Consider the following 12110-nt stretch of genomic DNA (forward strand, 5'->3'; position numbering starts at 1 on the left):
AGTGCTTGATATTAAACAGATATGTGCAATGGAAAGGTCATCTGGTCCAGTATTTTCATGTCTTGACATTTTTCCTTTTGTGGGGTAAAGAGTGGATTAAGCATTCCTGCCTTGGCCTCCACAACAGTAAGTCATCCATAGACTGCCTCAACACCTGGAAAATTGCAGGAAGTCCAGTTTTACTCCACTGCTTCTGATAAATGTAAGGATTAAACTGTACATGTACACAAGGGGTTAACACGCTGAACATTGCCTTTGTAAAAACACTTCTGTGTGAAATTTAATAGCGAGCCATTGGTAGCAGGCTGCTGGTCTTGTAATCCTATACGCAGCATAGATCCGAGGTAAAGTGATCCGTTTAAATGATGTTATTCTTTTATAACTCTAACCTATAATACTTCTTTAATCTGTGGATGCAGCAATTGAATTTGCAGAAGTGTATGGCAGAACGAGTACTGTATGTACAGTTGCCATGCTAAGAGCTGCTATATGTTATTGTTTGCTTGGAGTCATTGGCTCTGATATTTACTTCACACCAAACAAACTGCTGTCATCTTATAGATCCTTGTGAGCACTTCTCACTGCATTCTTTTGCTGGTTTTGCGTTAAATGTGTTTTGTATTCTGTTTGCTTTGCAGTTTTTAATGGGTCTTGCAAATCATTGAAGGACAGAGAAACTTCCCACAAACACAAACACAAAAGCAAAGAGGCCACCCCAGGGAAAGAGAGACACAGTGACCGTAAAGCTGAGAGCCGGAGAGAGTCTGCCGCTGCTACCCACCAACCTGCTTCTAACACGGGCTCCTATGCCAAAGGGCTCGCTGCTAACAACCACCACAGTCATCTTAGATCGGCTCAGGACTTAAGGAAACAGGTGAGATGCCTTTCTTGATGCAGAATTACCCTGCTAACAGGTATGCAGGCATACCCCGGCCCTGCAGGTGGGATGGGGTCTGAATTTCATTCCTAAATATTCTCACTAACTGTACAATTTTCTGCGAGGAATCACCGAAGTGATCAGATAAATGTGATCAGATTGGGAGACAAGAAGCTGTGATGTCCCAAACTGACTGCAAATGATTCTAAAGGTGATCATTCTATGACAATTTAGTGGATCAGAAAAACAGATGTTATAATCAGTTCTAATGGATAGGAAGTACAGATTGCTTTGTTGCTGGTGAAATAATCAATGTATTACAACATTTTATTCCCAATTGCACTTATCTAATCGCTTGTGCCGTTCTACGTGAAAATTGTACCATTACTGGGCATCTTTATTCTCATTACTGAGATGATTGAAAGGTCTCTGTATTCTGTATAACTTTAAGCTAACATGGGCTGAAATGTTTATTACTGTATTTGAATATACAGGTAGTCACCGACTTACGAACGCCCGACTTATGAACCACCTGCCGATACGAACGGCATGGATTCTGTGTTTCCATGGGAACAAGTCAAACAAACAATTTTTCCAATTGGACTTGTAGTTTTTGAGAAAATCTATTTAAAAAAATGGCTTTTAAACTTGTATAAGCAAGTACAGAGAGCAGAGGTGACACAGAGGGGGACACTGGAGGCACAGAAGAGGTACAGGTTACAGAGATGAGACCATGTTCCGATTTAGAAATGGCCTATCTCAGTCGGGTCCTGCGCAGTAGAGCCGACCCGACTGTGATCGGATATTTCCTCCTATTTCCTTCTGTGCCTGCGCTAAAGCCGGGAAGGTAAATATTTGCATATCCGCTGTTTGGGAGAGGCACAGCAAGACCACTGTGGGACACAGGAGGACGGGGGAAGCCTCAATAGGATCCAGAGGCTTCCCCCTCCCTCCCCAAGGGAATTTTTTAATGTTACAGATTCTCTTTAAGGGCCCTTTTCCACCAGCGCGTTTGCGCTGGCTGAATCGCAAAAACGCAAACCGTTAGCGATTTTACAATCGCTACGGTTTGCTTTTTAACATGGGAATCGCGGTAGGTCATTTCCACTACCGCGATTCGTTTTTGCGGGGAACGCGAACGCGCGGCGGAGTGATAATTGCCGCGATTTTGCTATGCAGTGCATAGCATAGCAAAATCGCGGCCGCGAACGTCGGGGAATCGCCGGTAATTGCGATTCAGCAATCGCTAGCGTTCAGCGTGAACGCTAGCGATTGCTAGTGAAAAAGGGCCCTAAGAATGTATCATACGTTTTTGTTTTTTTCAACAAGGATTTCAATCCCTTTGTTGTAGTAGCATCACACTCCTCACCTATGGGTTGGAGACATTGAGGTGGTGGGGAGCCTTCAAGTTAATGCCGCTGAACAAACACTGACATTCTACAGCAATGTGACAAGTGGTGCAGGGAGAGTAGAGATTAATCTGACAGATGCAACTTTAAATACACAGAAACATGACCTTGTGTGGTGGCTGAAAGCAAACGGATGTTACTTTCTGGATGACCCTCGCAATACAGTGGCGATGATCATTAAGATGCAAATAATTTCTCCGTGCATTGAATTTCATGTAAGTGATATGCAACTTGAAACTGGACCAATCAGAATAACTTCTGGTCAATTTTTAATGGGTCCTAGTTCAAGTTTCATAGCGTTTACATGAGTTTGAATGCAAGGACAAAATTATTTGCATCTTATTAATCATCCCTTATATACACTATTCAAATTCTCCTAGGGACCAACAGGTAACTGCTACTAGCAATACTCCTTGTTTCTGAAGCAGTTTGTGTGTGGCCAGGTTAAGATTATTGGTTTCTCTCACCAGTGAAATTCAAAGGAGGCTTAAGCTGGCCATACACGTATCAGTGTTTCTATTCAATCCCTGCACGATTCAATAACTGCAATCAAATCTGTTGGACCTTTTATTGCCCCAGCAAATCCAACCTATTCCCTATTAATCGATTTTAAGCAGTTTATTGACCAAATGTCTGATTAGGCATGTAAAAAAAATCTCTGTGTGAAGTGGGTGGTGTCAGGAACCGGCCCGCGGCACGCCTGCGTATACGGTTCCCGACTGCGGGTTTGACCTGATCAAGCAGTGAACAGCCTTATTTAAGCTAAAACCAAGGCTGGGACCCCTCAAACACTTCCCACTACCACCACTAGCCGTTGCTAGACACGTTTACTCAGCTGTCGAGTGCTCAACACGCACTCCGCGTTTTCGTATTTGGGTCAGCTTTGCGCTTAGGCCGAATACGAGAACGCCACGCACACAGTTGCAATCTTACACTGTAATGAAGCAAAACCACTAACAGTCGTTCCGAACGATACTGTTAGACTTCCCACTCGGCTGTCGAGCGCAGAAGTGCCCCATTCACACAATGCAATTACAATCTCATACGGTAGTGTTGCTCAAGCGTACAATTAGGCATGAACTTATACACGGTTACACTTCAGTCTCTTCTAGGCTATGAGTGTTAGTTTAGTACAGCAGAAGTCAAGCTTATTAAATAATGATTTAATATTCCATGAAAACGTGGAACAATGCAGAACTTAATATATACAAAAGATTACAAAAAACAAAGTAAAAATGTTACAAGATAAAAGTTACAAAAATACACACAAGACAAGTTGCTGAAAATAAAAATGGAATAAAATAAAGTGAACTTTTACCATCGCAAATGTCCAACCGTGGAGAGACGCGGATTTACCGATTTCCTCGGGATCATCTCTAGCAATGAGCTACTCTCGAGAGAAGATAGCTGTGACTGTTCTAGACCACCTTAAATAGTCTAAAGTGTCCCCTGGGGCATTTAATGTCCAGCCCCCAGGAACTAGTTTTTAATTGAATCTCAGACATAATTCCATTTCCAGGTAAAAGTCTATACATCAACAGATTGTGAAGTGGGTTTTTTTAACTCCAGGTGAAAACTTGATTAAGGCTTTCACATTGCAGCAGGATGTCCTGTGTGAAGTCCTGGCTCAGGCTGGTGTGATCTTGCTTCAAAGCATACTGCAGCCAGTCCAGGTGACAATTGCTTATTGAAGGTGACTGGTCTATTCAGTTAAGACAATGGCAGTTCCCTTGATCTCTGCCCTGAAAGCAAATTTAATCTACATACAGACATTATCCAGGTGACCCCTTCCAAAAGCCAGACTGGCTGACATACCTACACCTCTGACAAAATATACAGCAGATAGAAAACTGAAAGTATTTTACTGTATTCCTTAACAGCATCAGCACCCCAATATATCACCACAGGTGGGGCAGGAGCGGGGAGGGATCAATAGCCCATAGTGATTCAAAGGGAACCCGAGGGGAGAGGGATAAGGAGGCTGCCATATTTATTTCCTTGTAAACAATGCCAGTTGCCTGGCAGCCTTGTTGATCTTCTGGCATAAGTAGTGTCTGAATGAAATCCATGCAACCAGCATATGGCTAATCCAGTAAAAGCTGAGTCAGAGTACCTGATTTGCTGCATGCTTGTTCAGGGTCTATTGCTAAAAGTATTAGACACAGGATCAGGTGGACTGTCAGGCAACTAGTATTGTTTAAAAGGAAATAAATATGGCAACCTCCATATCCCTCTCACCTCGGGTTCTCTCTAACTGCATAAAGTAGTAGAACATGTGCTGTTTGATTAACGTTGATGGATTTTTACTGAAATCTATCAAGGCTGTTTGTGTCCTGTAGTGAAGGAATCGGTCACTATCCGGTTGAATTCCAATCAGATATGTATCAATCGGCTTGGCAGCTTTAGAGACAAATGTCATAATGAAAGCTCTACCATACACCTGACCACTAACCATTATTTTAGTTTAAAATATAACTGTATAGATCGTTTGGTAGGATGATACAAGTAACATCACCTCAACAAGGGGTTCTAGTGCAGAAAAAGATGCAACAGTTTCTGATTGTGAATTAAAAAGGAACTTCAACCCAGGATTGACCTTATCACGATCAGTAGCCGATACCCCTTTTCCATGAGGAATCTTTAACTTTTTTTTTAATAGATCATCAGGGATATATGAATGTCTGATATTGTGGTGAAATCCCTTTCACAGTGTGATGTCATTGCCATGGCCCTTACAGTTTGCTGTCTGTGAACCTCGTTGGATTGTGAGAAATTACGGCTGTTTCCAACTGCCAAGCAAGCAGCAGCTCCCTCTGTGCACTGAACTCTTAAGTAAACAAACATTCCGCACAGATGATCCGGCAGGACTGAAGTTGTCGCCACCTGTGATGTATTTCAGAAAGCATATCGGGGGAGGAAAGATTTTACAGTGGGCAAACACTGACTGAATTATTTATAAATGAATATTGTAAAATAAAATAAAATTTCTAATTTGTTATTTTTATTACAGGTCCTCTTTAAAGGGAACCTGAGACATGAAGCGTCTCAGGTTCCATACTTACCTGGGGCTTCCTTAAGGGGCACTATGGCAAAAAAAATGTAAAATGTAAAATATGTGCAAACCTAGACAAATAAGAAGTACGTTTTTTTCCCAGGGTAAAATGAGCCATAAATGACTTTTCTCCTATGTAGTCACTTACAGTAGGTTGTAGAAATCTGACAGAAGTGACAGGTTTTGGACTAGTCTATCTCTTCATGGGGATTCTCAGGGATTTATTTATTTTTTGAAAAGCACTTAGTGAATGGCAGTTGCTCTGTCCAACTGCCAAAAAAACTGTGTAGCGAGCAGGGAAGCTAGCCTGCATCATTGTTGAAATCCTTTTTAGGGAATATCTTTATAAAGAATAAAAGTCTTGCTGAGAATCCCCTATGAAGAGATGGACTAGTCCAAAACCTGTCGCTTCTGTCAGATTTCTACTACCTACTGTAAGTAATAGCAACATAGGAGAAAACTAATTTATGTCTCATTTTACTCTGCAAAAAACATACTTCTTCTTTGTCTATGTTTGCACCTATTTTAAATTTTAAAATTTTTCGCCATAGTGCCCCTTTAAAGAGACACTGAAGCGAAAAAAAAAAGATATTATGATTTGTATGTGTAGCACAGCTAAGAAATAAAACATTAAGATCAGATACATCAGTCTAATTGTTTCCAGTACAGGAAGAGTTGAGAAACTCCAGTTGTTATCTCTATGCAAAAAAGCTATTAAGCTCTCCGACAAAGTTAGTCATGGAGAGGGCTGTTATCTGACTTTTATTATCTCAACTGTAATTGAATTGTTTACTTTTCCTCTGCCAGAGGAGAGTTCATTACTTCACAGACTGCTCTGAAAGACTCATTTTGAATGCTGAGTGTTGTGTAATCTGCACATATTATATAATGATGCAATGTTAGAAAAAACACTATATACCTGAAAATAAAAGTATGAGAATATTTTCTTTGCTGCTAATCTTCTAGTAATTATTCATAGTACACAACCAATTCATTATATCATATTTTTTTTTTCGCTTCAGTGTCTCTTTAAGGCTGCTCCTCGCCATCTCCCTGGCCAGCTTCTTTCCCCCGCAATTCAACTCGAAAGCCTGGCTGAGTCACGCTTTAAGCTACATAAAATGTACAGATATTCCTTGTTCCCAATTGTTTCCGATGGAAAAATGTGTACAGGTGTTCCCTGACATCACTGGCTTCCCTAGTAGTGATCTGTCCAATCGGATCACTGACCCACACTGCCTACTGCTTAGTAACCACTTTGCATCCAGACCTTTTTTCCCACTTATAGATCAGAGCAGTTTTGACAGTTTAGCTATGTCCTTATTTAATCAGAAATAACTTTATCCCTACTTAGGACACAGAAATGAAATCTATATTGGTTTTCAAGACAAACTAGGCTTTCATTGTATGCCATTTTTTTCCCTCGGAACAATTTTGTTTTCTATGAATTTTAATGGGAAAACAAAGAAAAAAATAGAAAAAACATTTATTTCTCAGTTTTACCAATTCCAGTTTAAAAATAAAAAGTGCTACTGTAGATGAAAAACACAAATTTTGTTTGGCTATTCTTACTGCTTATCACAAAACTTAGATTATGTTCCGGTCACAATTTATGGTGAAGATACGGTATTTGATTCTGAAATAATGCTACAGAGTGTATTTTTCACTATGAAATGAGAAAATAAAAGTATTTTTAATAGTAAAAATCAATCTCATTAGCTCAGGAAACATATATTCCCATTCACCAATTAGTGCTGCATCAGATAGTGTCAGAAATGTGCACAGGAGCAAGCCCAATCCTGCACAGCTCTGCTTCTGGACAGGTCAGTAGATCTACTGACTTGTGGCTTAGTCACAGAGGACTTCTATCTACTGACTTGTGGCTTAGTCACAGGGGACTTCTATCTACTGACTTGTGGCTTAGTCACAGAGGACTTCTATCTACTGACTTGTGGATAATGTGGGTAAAATAACTTTAAAAAATAGATCCTGCAGCATGAAGCTGCTTTTGTGTCTCCTCCTCCCCTCTCTATAGAACAACATGCCTGTGTAATGATCAAAACTGTCTCCAAAGATCATTTCAGGTGACAGATCATTTCAACTTGTATATAGTTTTAGAATTGTCCTATGATAATGGGGGTTTTCCAAATCCTATAGTTTTTATTACTCATGCTTGTAGGAAATACTCTTGCTTTTTGATGATCCAAGTGTTTAGAAAATAAACAACCCGAGAAAGCTTTGATTTCTGAGATGTATAACAGACTATATGTTGTTCAGCTGGAATGTACCTGAGGCAAGAAAACCTGCTTTAAGTGTGAGGCACATGGGGGAGGGGTGACTGACAGTTCCCCTGCCGCTTTTCAAGTTTCAGAGCAGTAAATAAATATTCTCCTGCTTGGCTGTGAGACGGTCTGGCATTTATTAATAGTGGAGACAGACATGCGTAATTATAAGCTGTGAGACTGCAGGAAACTTTTGCAGTGTCTCCTCTTGCCTGGCAGGCTGGTCTGCTAGAAGATAGGGCGCCCTCATTATTTTGAATCTCCCCCCTCAAGTGACTGTGACCCAGCGTGAACCTCACCAGTCACATGTTCTTTCTACACAGTTGCTCATATTACACAACCCACACTCATAACATCGCTATATAGATCCAAGGAAAAATGTGTGCTGCGTGCAAGAAATAGTCCATATGATATTCTTTCATCAGAACTCTTCAGGTGAGTGGGTGGAGGACAGAGATGGTCCAAAGTGCTTTCTTTATGTCTCAAGCCCATGAAACCGGAGTTGAAAGCACAGTGGAAGTTACATTATGTATTTTTGTTTAAGGATTTGTCTGTAGAGAGGGTTGGCCTGATTTGACTGAAAATCTGACATATGCAGTATGTAATTTTGAAGACATCCCTGCTGGTTTACATCAGTTTTCTTCTATTCTAGAAAAAGTTGTCTTTTTTCTGTAAGTACAGACTAAGCAGAAAGCTCATGGCAAACCAAAACTCATTGGAGTGTGTAAGGGGCTACAATGGTCCAAAAAGCCCCCTTACTAAAATGCTATGGCAAACAAAAGTTTGCTTTCTTAAAACAGAAAGTATTTGTGATAATTCAGGTTGGAGTGAGCTTGAGATGTCTCCCAGTGCATCACTGTTGAAATATGCAAATCAACCATTGTTGTCCCTGGAAGCTAAACACACCTCCAGATCCATTGGAATGCAATGATGTGTCAGCTTGTTATTTGTACAGAGCCATAATAATCCAACATAAAATGTTTTGGATTGGCTGATCCTCATCAGTGCATGGCATGAATTAATGTTGCTCTATGTAATAGCACTTGAAACACCCAGAGGTACAGACTAACCAGCAAGCTCATGGTGAACCAGAACTCATTACCATGAGCTTGCTGGTTAGTCTGTACCTCTGGGTGTTTCAAGTCATACTCCATGGAACCTCATTAATCCATGCCACACACTGATTAGGATCAACCAATCTGAAACAGTCTGTATGCATGTTGGATTATTATGGCTCTGTACAAATAACAAGGTGACACATAATTGCATTCCAGCGGATTTAGAGCAGTGTTCTCCCCAGAATTTTTTTCCAGCCGGGTGGCATGAAATAGTAGCCGGGTGGCATGAAAAATTAACCGGGTGTATCTATATGAAAGAATGCAAGGCTGGTGCTTCTTTGCGCAACTTTGCTTATAGCATAGGAGGCGGTGAGCCCATGACAGCCGGGTGCTCACGAAAACTAGCCGGGTGGGGCACCCGGCTAAAAGAGCCTGAGGAGAACACTGTAGAGGTGTGTTTATCTTCTAAAGACAACAATGGTTGATTTGCATTTGTTCAGCAGCGATGCACTGGAAGACCTCTCAGAGCTCACTCCAACCTGAATTATCGCAAATACTTTGTTTCAAGAAAGCAAACCTTTGTTTTCTTTTTTTCTGTAACAAACTTTAATTTACTGATCAACATGATTTTTGCAAGTCTTTTTCAAAAATTAGCTATTACCCTGCTGCACCTAATAAATGTCTGTCAGCTACTTGGTGCGCTCTGGTACTGATCCTGGGTTTCGCCATACTGCTACAAAAAGTCCAAAATCATTTTGGAGAGTTTTACACATTGTTCCCAGTAGGTATCCACTTGCCCTGTCCACTTAGGTCAGGGATGTCCAACTCCAATCCTTGAAGGCCATATCCTTGCCAGTGCTTAGAATGTACTGAGAAATGTGTTCTGCTTGATGAAACACACCTTACCTGGTTCGGTCCCTTCAATGAATTCGAGCTGTGCCAAACGTGTGAGGACCTCTGTTCTTGAGAACTGGAGTTGGACACCCCTAACTTAGGTGAACGTACAATTACAGTCTTTATGCTTTTCCTAGCCACTATTGACCTATTAAGGCCAGTGCACACCAAAACCGCTAGCAGATTCTCAAAACGCTAGAGGTTTTTGGAGCAGATTTCAGAGCGATTCTAGGCACGTTTAGAGACGTTTTCTAAACATGCCTAGCGTTTTTTGGAGCATTTTTGTGTAGCAGATTACAAATCTTGTTACAGTAAAAGCTGTTACTGAGCAGCTTCTGTAACAAAAACGCCTGAAAAAAACGCTCTGATCTAGCGTTTTCCAGAGCGGTTTGAGCTTTTGCTATACTTTACAGTGAGGCAGAAACGCTTCTGCAATCCGCAAAAGTGCTGCAGGACCCACGTTTGCGGTTTGCTAAAAACCTCAAACCGCTGGTGTGCACCATCCCATTGAAATACATTAGCCAAGTGTTTTCACAGGCGGAAGTGGTTTGGAAAACGCTACAAAAAACGCTCGGTGTGCACCAGGCCTAACTTTCTTTCTAGTGGTTGAAGGGATGGTAAGATGGACATGAATACCTAAATGTTTCAAGTACCGTATATTTTTTGGAGCATCTAGCAAGAAAAGCGTGGACCAGGGCATCCACTACAGAGCAGGCAAATTCAGTATCTTATAGTAGCTTGCTTTGGAGAGGGACATCTTTGACCATTCTAGTGCTCTGGACAAGACACACTTTTCATTCATATCTTCCCTTACTAAAGCCAGACTCTCTGCTTTTGACATTGCTGATTTTTCAAATTTCCCCACAGCCCATACATCTAGCGATGTATGGGCAGATTTGACAGAGAGATTAATCTTTCTAATTGAATGTTATAAGAGGGAGATCTGTCTGCTGCCCATACACCACAGGCTGATTCCCAAACAATTTCATGCTGAATCCGGATCGAACGCCGCATCTGTCCGCCTCGCCACCACAACGCTGTCCCCTAATGAAAAAATGTCCCCCCGTGCCTATATACATTACCTGTCCACGGCCTTCGCTTGTCCTCCACTGCTTCCGGGATTCCTCCTATGCATACACGCATGCCCCACGTGGTTTCCTAGTAAGGGCGCGCATGTCACGTCCCTTACTAGGAAACCACGTGGGGCGCGCATGTATGGACGGAAGTGCGCTCGGAGCAGCAGAGGGACAAGCGGAGGCCGTGGACAGGTAATGTACACCTTGCACTGGGGGGGGGGGGGGGGGATTTTTTCTGGGGGCTTCATTGTGTTCATTGATCATCATGAAATTGCACACTGTTCCTGCCGCACACCCGATCGAGCAGGTCGCGTCCCGAAATTGGTTGCATTGTCGGTCGGGCATGCACTTGGTTGGGCGATTGGCAGCCAAGTCGCTTGATGTATGGCCACTTTTAGACCTCAGTGGCTGTGAAACAGCAATAAAAGCCAGACACAAAAAACTTACCTCCCATGCCCTAAACTTGGAAACAAAAGTGTTTGCTGTGGTTTTGTGTTGAAAGTAAATTAGGTGGAGAAGGAAAATATGGCATGTTCAGAAGGTTCATGCTGGGAATACACGCTGCCACTCGATTCTCCGTTCGATCGTTTTTGCAGCTCGATTCTCCACTCGATTCTCTTATCTTCCGCTTGTTAGTCTTATCTTTTTCCATTCACTTCTATCAGAAATGGAGCAACAAAACGATCGAACGTGAGATTGGACATGTCGGAAATTATCTATTGAACCATCTATCTGCTGCAAAAAGCATTGTGTATTCCCAGCATTAAGTGGACTGGACTGAAGACTAGTGTAGAAAAAAATTAGGATTGATGTACTGCAGCAGCATATTTTGTAACACTTGGTATCAAAGCTATCCAGTACATGAACCACCTTAGACTGCTATAAATACTGGTGATAATCTTCCTTTTTATCTAGTTTTTAAATAGCATTCCCACATAAAGAAACAGTGTTGTAATCTTTTTTTATGAGTTTGCAGATGTTTTTTTTTTCTCTGGAGTGGTTATGTTTAGGGACCCTAAATTGACATGTACTGTGATTACATCCAGGGCAGTTTCTAGGCTAAATTTCACCCAGGGCGAGGGTGTAAAAATCGTGTGTTTATCTCATCAGTTTATTTTCACTTCAGGTTGGCTTTAACATCTTTTAATTTAGCTAATTACTGCCTTAGGTAATTTAGCTAGGGGTTCCACCAGTGGCCTATGGACCACAGTTTGAGTACAAATGTTCTAAAATATACACCATTGGTCAAATTGCCTTGCAAGAGTCACAATATTATATCTGTGCATAACATAAAGAATAGTCCTTTTTATGTAAACTGCTTTAGAAAATTATACCATCAATCTTGGTGATAAACTTGTTTTCAAAATAAGAAATCTATGGTGATCATTAACTCAAATACTGCGTTAAAACACAGAATATAAGTACCCAATCATGAAAGGAAAAATACATTTACACATTATTT

At 41.2% G+C, this 12110-nt stretch overlaps 1 protein-coding gene across 1 annotated transcript in view; it reads left to right on the forward strand.

Annotated features, from left to right (window-relative positions):
- JARID2 (jumonji and AT-rich interaction domain containing 2) overlaps positions 1-12110 on the forward strand; it is a 221212-nt gene that overhangs the window by 151147 nt on the left and 57955 nt on the right. Inside the window, exon 6 of the mRNA XM_068236929.1 lies at positions 639-874. Coding sequence (XP_068093030.1) covers positions 639-874 — 236 coding nt within the window. The remainder of the gene's footprint in view (positions 1-638; positions 875-12110) is intronic.

The sequence above is a fragment of the Hyperolius riggenbachi genome, chromosome 5 (assembly GCF_040937935.1).
Source record: "Hyperolius riggenbachi isolate aHypRig1 chromosome 5, aHypRig1.pri, whole genome shotgun sequence".
Classification (NCBI taxonomy): Eukaryota; Metazoa; Chordata; class Amphibia; order Anura; family Hyperoliidae; genus Hyperolius; species Hyperolius riggenbachi.